This window comes from Podarcis melisellensis (genome assembly GCF_964234715.1).
Source record: "Podarcis melisellensis genome assembly, chromosome: 5".
NCBI classification, from domain to species: domain Eukaryota; kingdom Metazoa; phylum Chordata; class Lepidosauria; order Squamata; family Lacertidae; genus Podarcis; species Podarcis melisellensis.
Genome location: NC_138537.1, coordinates 14,362,672 through 14,376,800, shown reverse-complemented (window position 1 = coordinate 14,376,800; position 14,129 = coordinate 14,362,672). Strand labels below are relative to the sequence as shown.

The 14,129-nt window shown below is 44.2% G+C and overlaps 1 protein-coding gene and 1 pseudogene across 12 annotated transcripts in view; one reads left to right on the top strand and one right to left on the bottom strand.

The window, feature by feature from the left end:
* Positions 1-4,655: 4,655 nt before the first annotated feature.
* On the bottom strand, positions 4,656-5,363 carry LOC309370627 (adenosine 5'-monophosphoramidase HINT1 pseudogene; annotated as a pseudogene). The gene has a single exon. The product of its transcript is annotated as an adenosine 5'-monophosphoramidase HINT1 pseudogene (transcript).
* Positions 5,364-6,890: 1,527 nt separating this feature from the next.
* Positions 6,891-14,129, top strand: part of ECT2 (epithelial cell transforming 2) — a 42,976-nt gene continuing 35,737 nt past the window's right edge. For 2 of the 11 annotated variants that reach the window (XM_081910841.1, XM_081910835.1), the window contains exons 1-4: positions 6,891-7,044; positions 11,531-11,687; positions 13,509-13,585; positions 13,772-13,864. In XM_081910841.1, coding sequence (XP_081766967.1) covers positions 11,558-11,687; positions 13,509-13,585; positions 13,772-13,864 — 300 coding nt within the window. In that variant the 5' untranslated portion in view covers positions 6,891-7,044; positions 11,531-11,557. Of the gene's footprint in view, positions 7,045-8,639; positions 8,752-11,530; positions 11,688-11,964; positions 12,040-13,505; positions 13,586-13,771; positions 13,865-14,129 lie in introns of those variants that run through there. The other 9 variants (XM_081910840.1, XM_081910831.1, XM_081910833.1 and 6 more) reach the window with 6 other exon arrangements.

Genomic DNA, 14,129 nt, shown 5'->3' with positions numbered 1-14,129 from the left:
AACTGTTCTTAACCTGAAGCACCACTTTAGCTAATGGGGGCCTCCCGCTGCCACCGCGCTGCCGCTGCTGTGTGATTTCTGTTGTCATCCTGAAGCAAAGTTCTTAACCCGAGGTACTATTTCTGGGTTAGCGGAGTCTGTAACCTGAAGCGTCTGTAACCCAAGGTACCACTGTACTGTACTGCAGATGATTAAAAAAAAAAAATCTTACCTGCACTGATGACAGTCATTGTTTGGATGGGGGGCTTTTATCCATTTCCACAGTCACACAATCAATCAATCAATCAATCAATCAATAGCTGATCTGGGTTCCACAGAGTCACAAAAACAGATGAACCGAAAAAGCCTCAAAAACAAAAATGCCACAATAAATAGCAAAATCAAAAGAGCCAAACTTAATCCATTCTGGAAGCCCGTTTGACTTCTGAAATGTTCGAAAACCAAGGCACAGCTTCTGATTGGTGCAGGCGCCCCGAAGCAATAGCTGATAGCTGCATTGGATGTTCGGCTTCCGGAAAACGTTCAAAAACCGGAACACTTACTTGCAGGTTTTCAGCGTTTGGGAACCAAGGCGTTTGAGTACCAAGGTGTTTGAGAACCAAGGCGTTTGAGAACCAAGGTAGCACTGTGCTGTGTATAATAACATCCAGCAATCATTTGTGACCAAAGCTGAAAGCAGATACTTTGTATAAGATCACATCAATGCACAGCAGAGCTTTACAAACCTTTCCTGTTGGTGACACACTTCTTAGACATGCAGCATTTTGTGGCGCCGTAATTCAGTTTTACTAGCAAACCAGAGGTTAAACTAGCACCTTACAAGAGATACTGACACACATACATGAATTGTAATAACGAAATGTATGGGGACACAACATAACTCATGAAAACGTTTCATTTGTATTTTAAAAAATATATGATTTGTAAGATAATAACATACATTTCCAAGTTTGTTGTCATTTACCATTTTTGTGGCTCCAAAAAACCCATGCTTTTTTTGCTGTGGTTTTCCCCTCTCACACACAAACACACACAGAGAGAAGGGGGCGGGGGAAGAGGACATACGGTTTCGTTAACTTAAGCAAGAACGGCTTGGCTTGACTTCACACCAAAAATGTGCTTTTTAGCACCTTCACGTGACACACCCACACACTGCAGGTGACACACTAACATGTCATGACATTCAGTTTGGAAAGCTCTGATGTACGGTATCCTAAAATATATCGCTCTGTTGCTTGAATGTATCTGTCAAATGCTTTTCAAGGAGTGTGTTTCAAATAACATGCCAGACACGTTTCGACTTATAAAATCATCTTCAGTGGCTTACAGCTGGAAAAGGGCATTGGCTCAGAGGGCAAATTCACATAATATATTATGCTACTGAAGATTTTTGTAGCTGAAGAAGAATTGTCTAAGGCTTTTCTGCAATATCGCAATTTCCAAGCCCCAGTGACCTCCAGTCCTCATTTTCTGTCCTGGCTGCTGCCCAAGACATGAAGACAGAGGCTCTTACTTGGAAGTAAGAAAGAGACCTTTGTTCAGGCAAGTAATAGCTCAGCAGACACAGTGCTTGGGGGTCATGGATTCAGGAGCTCGGGAGCAGAACAAGAAGTTCAGAGCTGGATGGAAGCGATGAAGATGTCGCAAGTTTCAATCTCATACATACTTTCCCTTAAAGTAAACCCAGTGGTCTCAGGGAGACTGGCTTATGAGCTTGTGCTTCTGGAGTGGGAAAACAGCTGGCAGAAAAAAGGGTTATGTGTTCTCTTCTCCTCGCTGCCCCCCTCAGCTTACCCTTACAAAAAGCAACAAGTGGTACTTCATTATACACAGTATGTCAAGTGTAGCTTACCCAAATTTCCAACTTGGTTTTATGTTCAAGAGGGTAAGTGTGATGAAATATTACAATGATGAAATATTGCCTTGGTAAAATCAAGGACTCTTGGCTGACTTCCTTTCATTGTGGAAGGATGATATATTTGCACAATGTGTTTTGAGAGGTAGATACCATTTCCTGGAGAATTTTCCCTGTAAAAGGAACCCTACTTCATCCTCGTTTTCTCAGATGTTATCCCCACTGAGTTAAATGAGGCTCAGGCTCTGTAAACACTGTACTTTTAAATAACATCCCCCCCTTCCTAAAGAATCATGGGAACTATAGTTTACCCCTTACAGAGCTACAGGAACCCTTAGCAAACTACAGTTCACATGATCATTTGGAGGGAAATGCGCCTTAAATGTAGTGTATGTAAGCAACCTCACTTACAGCACACATTTAAAGCATGTCCTGTCTCAATCACGAATCCAGGGAACTGTAGTTTGATGGGGGGGGTCTCCTATCAATTCTCCTCACTCATAGCAAACTACAGTTCCCAGGATTCTGACAGCAGGGGTGTGCTTTAATTGTATAGCATGTACACAGCCTGTTGTTGTTGTTTAGTCGTGTCCGACTCTTCGTTACCCCATGGACCAGGGCACACCAGGCACTCCTGTCTTCCACTGCCTCCCGCAGTTTGGTCAGACTCATGCTGGTAGCTTCGAGAACACTGTCCAACCATCTCGTCCTCTGTTGTCCCCTTCTTCTTGTGCCCTTCATCTTTCCCAACATCAGGGTCTTTTCCAGGGAGTCTTCTCTTCTCATGAGGTGGCCAAAGTATTGGAGCCTCAGCTTCAGGATCTGTCCTTCCAGTGAGCACTTAGGGCTGATTTCCTTCAGAATGGATCGGTTTGATCTTCTTGCAGTCCATGGGACTCTCAAGAGTCTCCTCCAGCACCATAATTCAAAAGCATCCATTCTTCGGCAATCAGCCTTCCTTATGGTCCAGCTCTCACTTCCATACATCACTACTGGGAAAACCATAGCTTTAACTATACAGACCTTTGTTGGCAAGGTGATGTCTCTGCTTTTTAAGATGCTGTCTAGGTTTGTCATTGTACACAGCCTAAGCGGGATTTATTTCATGTAAACATGATTGGTTTATATAAACCTGCCTCTCATGATCATAGACAAGGGAAGTTTTGTTCTCTTTGGTATTCAGAGATGGGAGGAATGCATAGACTCCCCATGCTTAAATATACAGTGGTCTGCCCAAGAGGTACTGAATAGGAATGCATGATGGAATCATCCTGGAATTTCATGCAGTTGTCCCAGAACCTTTTGATCTCGGGCTAATAAAGTTGACTCTGCAATCTTTGAAGCTATCGTGTGAGTCTAATTGTGTAAGATCGTTAACAGATGGTGGCTGACAAGTTAGAGCTAAAAGCCTTAGGATGCCATTGAGATGGGGGAGTGAGAGGATACAGCCAGCCAGCCAGAGTAGAGGTCAGTTTGCACCTCCAGTGATACAGACCTCACATCTCCTGATTTCCTCACCTCAACATCTGTCTTGGTAAATCTTGAGTCAGTATAAAAGAAAACATATTTTCTCCATGGCTTAAAGCTGGAAGAAGCAGCTTATGTGTTATTTCATTTAGTTTTTAGGAAACCCTATTGGATATTGTTGTATTTCTATTGTTTTGATGTAAACCATTTGCAGATTTTTATTATATTAAGCAGTATAGCAAATAATGCAAATAGACGAATAGTTAAAACACAAAGATTGCTGCTGTGCAAAAAAGTTAGGGCACAACCAGGTGGATGATCCTCAAATTGGGCCGGCTCTAGCAATGTAAAATTTATGGGAAATTTGATCATTTTAAAAATTTGAACAGGAAAAAGATTTCTTTTTGGAAAACTGAAATATAGTCAACACTTCCTTTCTTATCAGATATATTTTGTGGCTTTAACAACATAAAACATATCATTTTAAACTTAGGGTTGGCTTACAAGATAGCCTCCTGCTGTCTTAATTTGACCAGTGGCAAATGGGTGCCATTGACCTTGGGTTGAGTTCCAAGTGGTGTTCAGCCATTAAGACTGATGTTCCAGTTGCAACCCCTTGTGGACACTGCAATGTGGAAGAGAAGAAAGCCTAACCCTGCTAAATCAAAAACCTTAGCAGAAAAAGCTGGAACTGCAGCTTTCCAGTAAGAAATGAGCTTCTCTCACACTGAGAGCAAACATTCCTTGGGTGGGTCATGTTGAAACTGAGTAAATACACTGAGTCAATTTTCTATGCATGCTTCCTGTATATGATTCACAAGCTCATGCCAATGAGATACAGTCGGTCACATGCATGTATACTCAGAAATAAGGTCTAGTTCTCACAGGCAATCCATTCTGGAGATGGGTTTCTGTCTGGAGTATTGTGATTTAGAATTTTAGATAACACCTTCCTGGCATCCTTTGCAAGACTGATAATGTGAGGTCTGACACTTTAGTTTAGAGACGTGCTTGGTGTATGTGGTGGCACTTTTATAATGAGCCAACACGCTTATAACTTTATTGAACAATGATTGCACAAACTTCTTGTTATGTACTAAGCTTGGATCCTAGAACAATAGGCAAGTAGGGTCCTAGCATGCAACAACTGATTGGCTTGCAGGAAAGGACCAATCAGGCTCCAGGAGGGAAGTAGAATCAGCCAATCAGACGGGACTCATTGTGTAAGTAATGTATATAAAAGCCTGAGGTTTGGGGGTGCAATTCAGTCACTGTTTTACAAGCTGCAGTAAAGAGCATGAAATCACTACAGGACTCTGAGTATATTTCACTTCTATTGTACTCCACAGGAAAGGTTAAGTGGCTGAAGGTATTGATCATAGTTGGATTTTGAAAACATTTGTTGAGGCTGTTCAAGAGATAGTTTGGGGGCAAAATTCTTTCTTTCCCACTCTCTTAACCTGGAGGCCAATCCACCGAGGACATGGAGGTGCACATGGTAGACAGACTGACCATCATCTGGCCTTTCGTTCACCACCACTTGGTATCCCCTCATCAAGCCTAATTCAGTTGCACATTTCTTGCCCGCAGTAATTAAGTGTCCAATAAAAGCTTCATCAGAATCTTGCACTTGAGATAACAGAGCAATGGGCTTCTTGGGAACTGCTAGGAAATGGGTTGGAGCTTGTGGGGAAATGTCATGCAGCACAAGGCACTTCTTGTCCTCGAAGAGGATCTTCGCAGGGATCTCTTTGTGGATGATCTTCCCAAAGATGGTGTCCCCGCCCGGCTGCGCCACCTGCGCTTTGCTGATCTCGTTGGCCATCACTCCACAACCTGCCCATGTGATGACACATCTGAAGGATTATGGAGTCCTTGTTCCATTCATGCCATTTCAGAATGTGGTGCTTCCTTGCCTTGTTTCCTTGCTTTGTTATGGTGCTGAGAACCCAGTACAGATATTTAGAAACCAGGGGCATTTGTCCAGTGTGAGCTCCTTTGCTCTGGAGGTATGGCTGTTGTCAAGTCTTCACAGTTTAGCACACAGGCTCAGCAGGCCATCACCTCTGATGTGTTAGTAGGGTATCCCCCCTTTGTCCATATCTGGCATAAACTTTTTTTTTAAAGGCAAAGAACAGCATCACCACTGTAGCATAATAAAGGTAAAGGTAAAGGTACCCCTGCCTGTACGGGCCAGTCTTGACAGACTCTGGGGTTGTGCGCCCATCTCACTTAAGAGGCCAGGGGCCAGCGCTGTCCGCAGACACTTCCGGGTCACGTGGCCAGCGTGACAAGCTGCATCTGGCGAGCCAGAGCCGCACACAGAAACGCCGTTTACCTTCCCGCTGGTAAGCGGTCCCTATTTATCTACTTGCACCCGGAGGTGCTTTCGAACTGCTAGGTTGGCAGGCGCTGGGACTGAACAACGGGAGCGCACCCCGCCGCAGGGATTCGAACCGCCGACCTTTCGATCGGCAAGTCCTAGGCGCTGAGGCTTTAACCCACAGCGCCACCTGCGTCCCTTGTATTATGCTGCGTCCCGTAGCATAATACAACATAATAATAAACATGTTTTTGTGTGCCTTCACAGCCTATATATCCTGATATATATATAATGCTTTGATCAGTTTACTGAATGTTGCTTTCCTCTTGGTTTTAGTGCATCTGTGTGGGGTTTATTGTTAAGTGCTTTGGGTCGCCCTGGGCAAGTTGAAGCGACCAACAAATTCTTTTAAAAATTATTATTAAATATTAATATAATTAATAATTATGTTGAATTATTCTTCCCATTGCAACAGATCTTTCCTTTCTGCAAAGGATGAGAGGGGAAAAAATGAGGGGATTAGGTTTCCATGGGAAGAATCGATTAGCGTCTGCTTTTCACTCTCCTCCAAAGACTTCAACTCCCAGGAATCCTCGCGTGGGAAAAGTAGGCGTGGTCAGGAGAATAGTTTTTAAATGTGCACACGTTCGCTTCAGATTTATTCATTATTATTATTATTAATATTATTGTCTGCAAGGGAACCTTTGAGGGCAGTGTTTCCCAACCTTGGGTCTCCAGCTGTTTTTGGACTACAACTCCCATCATACTTAGCGAGCAAGACCAGTGGTTAGGGATGATGGGAAGTGTAGTCCAAAAACAGCCAGAAACCAAAGGTTGGGAAACACTGTTTTGGGGGAACAGTGGCGACATGGCAATATCCGGGCCCCTTCGCTCTCGCCCCCCCCCCCGCTCCTCCCATTTAACAACCGTTTGAAAGAGTGAGCACGAGCGTGAGGGGGCGGAGACGACTCTTCCCCAAATCAGCCAATCCTCAGTCGAGCTCACCCTCCCTCACGGCGGGGCTTAGGCGTAAACTGGGTACAGAGACCAGTCTCGGCCAATCGAAAACCGTCTTGTAGGTGGGCGGCGCCCAACCCAACGTTCGGAAACAAGCCGGTGAACCGTGGAGACGCGCGCGAGAGGCAAACAGAAAGTGAGGAGCTTTGCCCCGGTGACGTCTCTCGCCCCGCCCCCCAAGGAGCCACGCGCCAATAGGAGGCCGGCATCCCGGAGCATGAGTTTAGCGTCTGCCCACTCCACCCCCGGTGCGTCAGGGCAGCCAATGGGAAGCGGGCAGGGAGCGGACGCTCGCTTTTTTGAATTGGTGTTGTGCGTCGCGGCAGGTCCCGGAATGGCGGCTTCCCTGTGAGCGGAGAGAGGCCTTGAGTCGCCCTGGAGGGTGAGGCGGAGGAGGGCGGAGCCTGTGGGAGGAGGCCGGGGGCTCCGGGGGGTAGTGAATGGGGGGGGGCGACTGAGAAGGGGGAGTTGGGCGAGTGTGGCTCGTGAAGGGGAGAGTTGGGCAACGGTAGCAGGTGGAGAGGGATGGGGAAGCGAGCTGGCTGGGAAATGGGGAAAAGGCCTCGAGTGGCGGCGGTGGTCGCAGTTGCAAGGGCAGCCAAGGGGGCTTGGTTTTAGTTACGCCCCCCCCCCCAAAAGAAGAATTAAGAGGCAAAAATATCCTGGAAGTCCCTCTTTTCCATCTCCAAACCCAGACATATGGAGACTGGCCAGGGGTGAAAGAAACGCACTCTGTACTTGCTCAGAGGTGTCACCTTTTTGCATTTTATTTTTTTACATTCAGGGCCTAAGCTCTGGGAATGGAAAAAAAAAGATGGGTGAGCCTTAGTGTGTGTATTATAATAAGGGGTCTGTTAAGGAAAATGGAAGCTTATTATTTTGTATATGTATAGGAAAATCTTGGGGGGGGGGTGCCTCTTGTTTTGTAAATTTCATCTCGGCACCTACCTGGAAAGGCAGGGTTTATGCACTGTGGTGCCGTCTAGATGTTGTGGACAGGAACTCCCATCGTCCCGTACCAATGTCCATGTTGACTGGGGCCGATGGCAAGTGTAGTGCAAAACTCCCAGAGGGCACCATGTTGGCTACCCTTTGTAAGGTGTAGTGCATATGCCATTTCACCTGTGCTTCTGTTTCACCCTTACATCCAATGCTGTGCTGTAGCTAAGCCAAAGTACATGGAACTGAAACAGTCACAAATTCTTCACTTGTTTACTGCTGCCTCTATCCTCACCCTTTCCGCCTGTTATTCCCCTTGTTTCTATTTCTGGATTATAAGGATTTTGGCTAAGGAACTTTCAGATCTGCACATTGGAAAAGACCGTGTTCATAGGTGGTGTTAAATAAATAAAAAATAAAATATCTAGGCAAAGGTAAGCTCTGGTTTGCCCCAGGTGCTTGATCACATCTTAAATTTTTAGTTGCATGTTAAAAATTTCTAAGGTGTCCAAATGTGTAGATTATTTTGCTAGGTCCGTCCAAAGGTCTGTGTAATCCAGTACTGTTTCCAGTACATCCAATATGCCCTTGTGGAACTCACCAGCAGGGTATAATGGTGATATCTGTACCCTATTTATCCCCGGCATCTGGGAATTGGAGAGAGGCCGGAACAGCTGCCCTGTGAGAAAAGTTGGGGCTATTTAGTTTAGAAAAAAGAAAAGCAGGCGGGGGGGGGCATACAGGTGTATAGAATTAGGCAGCGTGTGGAGAAAGTGGATAGAGGGACGTTTCTCTTGTAATACAGAATTTGATCTTATCAAAAGAAGTTGAAGGGTGGGAAGGGCAGAGCAGACAAAATGAAGTATTCCACAGTGCACAGCCAAGCTTTAGAATTTGCTTCCACCAGATGTGATGACAGCTAGATTAGATTACTTTAAGAGGGGAACAGACAAATTTATATAAGGCTATCAGTGCATGTGTCTGCATGCCATGCTAAGCTATGATTTACTGTGAACATGCAGATCACTCTTGCATTAATTGTCCCTTCTGACAAGCAGGGGCAACAAACCAGGATGCTTGGCTTAGTGTTGTGGCTGAAACAGAATTAGTAGTTTCTTTAGCTCCAAGCAAACCAGGATCTGAAGCCAAGGTCTGTTCTTGGCTTACCTATTGTGCTTTGTTTGAATCATGATTCCAAGACATGTACTGTGGATTGTTGCCCCTGCTGACCTCTGGAGTGAAACAGGAGTGACCTGCGTTTACTATGACATTTGAACGCAGCCATGCCTCTGAATGCCAGTCACTGGGGAACAACAGTGGGAGAGGGTTATTGGACTAATGTCCTTCTTGTAGGCTTTCCAGAAGTATTTGGTTGGTTACTGGCAAATAGGATGCTGGACTAGATATGCCGTTGGTCTGATCCAGAAGGGATTATCTTCTGTTCTTACAAGGTGCTCTAAAATAAGAGGAAGTCCTTAAATCACTACTGTACTTTGTAATTTTGAATGTAACCATGCTTTTGAGTTTCACTTTAGAGATCTGGCAATCCTGCTCTGCTCCACAATTACAGTTTGTTAGTAATGGTTGTCACCTAATGTCAACACATGCTTTATTGTGTGTATAGGTGTTATAAAACAGGTCAGATGGAAAAACATCACAGTAGAGTACTATTGATTTATAGATGTGTTTTGAGTAAGGATGAAGTAATGATACTTAAAATACAGATTTGGGGGCAGGAATCATGGGAAAATTGATTGCATATTAAGACTCCATGTTGCAACACTAAGGCTTGGCATCTTTAGTCATGTGCTTCCTCACATGATTGCTTCCTGTACCAGCACTACAAGTGCAGCAGGCCGCTGACCCAACTGTGGGAAATGATCACGTGAGCCCAAATTTCATGGACAGCTAATGTATTGGGTCCACCTAGTGCTTGCTTCTTGCTTTCTTTTTGATTTCTAATAATTTGAAGAGCTGTCTTATTCTTGTTCTCATATCTTAAAATGAAATAAAAAGCATATGCAACACCTTTCAATTCAAGCTGTTTGTGCACTTGTTCCTCTTTGATTGGATATCTGCCTCAACACTCAGTGTTTAGGAAAACTGTAGATTACAATACTGCTCAAAGCATTTGCACTCATCTAAAATTAGGCATGTTGGGCAGGGCAGCACCTACTTTGTGTAGATGATTCCATTTGTTCTGTGCTGAAATTATTCTGGAGCTAACAAAGGATATGCAGAGACAATTGTAAACCTGGGGTGGTCTTAACTTGTCTTGCATAGTCGATTCCCCCTTCTATTGTAGTCTATTGAGATGTTAAATGTTCTGAACACTACAAGCCTATCTAATATTCTAATTGTGTTAAGCTGTTTTCAGTATGCATTCTTGTTCAAATTCAAAGTGCCTACTGGTTCAGATCAAGATCTAGCATTTACACAAGAAACACAGCAACCAGCTAGGGGTTCATTGGAAATTGGCCCATGCCTTCTGCTCCACCTGTCATCATACTATCACAGAGTATAGTTTATCTCATCTGCTCATATTTTGCCTTAGATGTGTGCTCCTGTGTGTTTAGCCATTCACTCTCTTATGACAGTGTAGTTAAAAACCCTGCATTCCAGCCTCACCCCATAACAGCTGTGAAGTTGTGCATACAGTTGCATAATAAAAGGTGGCATATGAAAGGTGAAAGTCAAGCAAAGCTTATAAATCGGAAAGAGGGCTATCTATGAGCATTGATGGAGTGGCTGCGGAAGAAGCTGTAGGTGCAACACCTTGAAGTTTATGTAGAGTCTTCATAAGTAATGGGGAAAGATATTTTAGCAGATGTTCTGAAGTTACTAAAAGGGAGTAAGACAGACAGGAAGGCATCCAAGACAGACTTTCAGTTGTCTGGGCTTCATCATACAAAATAAAAGGTCAGATCTTATGTAATGAAGCATAATTTCTCTACACTCTGTACAAGCTTGAAATACAGGTCTCCTCCCTTGAGACTTGACAGTTTAGAGAAAATGAGAGGCTTACTATTCCTCAAGTTTTTTTCCTGTTCAAAATGTTTAATTGCTTCTACTTAATTTGATAATGTGTAAAGAGGTATGTTTATATGATGCATAAAGAATACATATAGTTAAACACAGCCAGTTACGTTGTGGGTGTTATTGTTAGTTGGATTTATGTAACTGTAGGTTTGATAGTGTCCTGTATCCTGTCAACTCCCCTGCCAGGAGTTGCTCTGGTACTTATAACACTTGCATGAGCATTTTACATAGCATGGCACACAAGTAAACTTAATCCCTTCCAGAAGTCCGTTCTTAAACTGAAACTGTTCTTGAACTGTTGCACGCTTTCCCTAATGAGGCCTCTGAGGTAAAGTTTGCAAACCAGGACACTACTGCAGGTTTTGCGGGGTTTGTAAACCGAATCATTCGTAAACAGGACTGTTCTTAAACCGATGTACTGCTGTACTAGAGAGTCATGGATACCAGAATTCCATGAACACAGAGACGAGCACGAATGAATAAATAGCATGTTGAGAATGTTGCTCATTTGGCTCCAGAAGATTTTGCAACATCTGGGCAGTGCATATAGTTATAGAAAAATATGTTTTGCATAAACATCTTCAAGTATGATCTTATAGCCCAGGTATCTTCCACCCACTGACCCACCCAGAAAACCCCCCTTTCTCCCTGTAGTGTTTAGACCCTGCAGATCTTAATGGCAAAACAGAACAGGAAGCAGCAGCAGTAATTGGTAAATGCAAGAGGGAAAGTGAGGCTTTGACAATGTAGGTACAAGCTCTGGTACGGGTATTCAAATTGCAGAGTTGCTTTTGGAGTACGGTTAGGAACCTTACATAGACTGCTAATAGTTTCCTAAACGGTGTGTTTCCTTAAAAATAATAATAACTTACTGGGTGATTCCCTTGCAGCCGTAGAAGTGAAATACCCTTTTGACCATGGCTGACAACAGTACGCTCATGTCTGATACAGGGAGGAGTCTCTTGGCAGATTCTTCCATTCTTGACTCCAAAATTACAGAATCTTCAAAGGAGAACCTATTCAGGGGATCAGCTTCAGATGATGAAGGTAATGGAGTGAATGGTTCTTATTTCAGAATGTGGATAAAAGTCACTTGCTATAGAAACTCTTGCAATCTAGCTATGAATCTAGTTATACTTCTCTTTGTATTCCTCTAGTTTTTTCAGATGGGAGCATTCACATGTGTGCTTTTATAGCAATATTTATGTTATACTTAGCTAAAGCACAAAGCACAATGCAGACTCTTTCCTGTAGGCTTATTTTGTTTTTATTTACTAATTAAAGTATTTCTGTTTTGCCTTTGGCTTCACAATGGAACCCCAAGGCAACTGTCAACTTCATTAAAATAATAAAAGCCAGTAGAACACAAACAGCAGCAGCAATAGCAACTTTATAATAGGTAAATATCAAGACCACAGATCTAAATAGTGAATATATTATTGAACAGTGCACAAACCTACAAAAAAATTCTTGTTGGCATATAATGAATAAGCTTGTGGGATTTTTTTATTGGATAGCAAGATGTTCCATAATCTTTAAAGGCCCATTTTGCACATAATGCTAAGCCAAACCAGTGGCTTGGCGTGAACGAACAAACGTGTTTCTCCCTAAGCCTTGCTTCTGCTGCACTACCTGGCACTAAGCAACGGTTTAGCTTAGCATTAAACCTGAGCCCAGACTTGTGGTTGGCTTCACTCTAGACCAGAGGTTTTGAACCTTTTTGAGTCCCTGGCTCCCTACATTCTTTCTGCGGCCCCCCTGTGGGGCTCAGGAGCTCAGTTATGTCACCCCTTGCCTTCTGAGCTGGCAGCCTCTCGCCCTTTTTCAAACACCATTTGTTGTGGAGTGTTCCCTCGGCCTTCTCCTTGAGAGTCCCCTGGGCAGCTACTGCTGCCGCCCCTGGTCTCTGAGCTGCCCCCCTGCCCGAAAGAGAAGTGCCTCCTCACACTGCCCTACTGGGGCATCGGAAGAGGGTGCCCCTACTGAATTATCTGGATCCATTCGCAACCAAGATTCAGGCCTAGCTTCAGAACTGAGTCAGCCTTGGTTACCCTGACCCATGACCTTTATCAGGACAGGGATAGAGAGAATGTGATCCTGTTGCTTCTCTTTGATCTCTCAGCATCACAGTACCATTAACCATATTGGCTGGATCAACTAAGCGAGTTAGCAGTAGGAAATATGGTGATTCTACAGGGCTGTTTTCAGAAAGTGACACTAGCAGACTCTATCTGCCTTAGTGGCCCAACAGAGACTGGCCAAAGGTGAACGTGAGGTCAGCACCTTATCTTGGGAGACAGCAGCGGGCACTGCTGGGCCTGCATGGCGGAAAGGCTCCCCTTCGGCTCTGGGCACTCAGCTCCCAGGAAGGCCTTGCACACAGCCAGCACAAGAAAGGCCAGAGCGGGGCCTGGCCTCCCACTTGTCTGTCCATCCCAACAGCAAGGGCTGGTAGGGCTCCCTCGCTTACTTGCTTGCTTACTCCAAGGCTGCCTCAGCTCCTGACAACCAGCACCCCCTGGCTAGCCCCAGAGCTACCATTCACCTAGAGAGCTTGTAGCTAGAGCTGCTGCAACAAACAGCTGTGCAAACCTTTGGGAGGCAGAGACGTGAGAGTGCATCAGAGGAAGGGAGGAAAGGAAAGGAAAGAAGGACCCAGGTGTTGCCCACAGCACCCCTGACTATCATTCAAGGCACTCCAGGGGGCCAGAAACGGAACCCCCGCACTAAACGGTTGCCACCTGTATAGGTGGATGTTATTAGGAATATAAGCTGCTTCTACTTCCTCTCCCTTGTTGAGAGAGAAGATAGGTTGCTTTAATTCTGCAATCATACTGTTTGTTCTTTTTTCCCCTCTCCCAAAAGAAGAAATGCCGCAGATTGAAACTAGGGTAGTCCTACCGAAAGAAGCTGCAAAATGTGAAGAACTTCTGAAAGCTTTGGAGGTAAGATTTATCAGGCCCCCAACATGATGCCCATGACTGAAATTGTGCCCTTGAAGAGTTCTGGTGCTCTCAAAATTCTAAATGCCCATGATCCCAAAATGGTATGCAATCCCTCATGTTATTGAAAACTTGTAGTTGAGGCTTTGGATTTTTTCGTTCTCATACTGAAGTTCTCCTCTTCTGCAGACCATTAAGATAATGGAAGTTCCCGTTATAAAGATAAAGGAAGCTAGTTCTGGTAAATCGGAAGAAAAACTTATTAAAAGTATTATCCATATGGTATGTTGGGGCAATTACGTGTACGTGTCTGCATGCAGTCTTTTGCACTACTGGGACAGAAGTGGGCAAAATCAACAATCTCATCACTTGGTATATGGATAAAATAAAAGCACAATAGTAGTGAATGGTGCACAATGGAGCTAGCTGAATCGAAGCTTTGGGGTGTTGGCATTGGTTCTGAATTGATGTACACCTGTGATCGTTACGATGATGCATCTCATGCTCATGGATTAGAACTCAAATTTAACTATTAAAACTCTGCTTC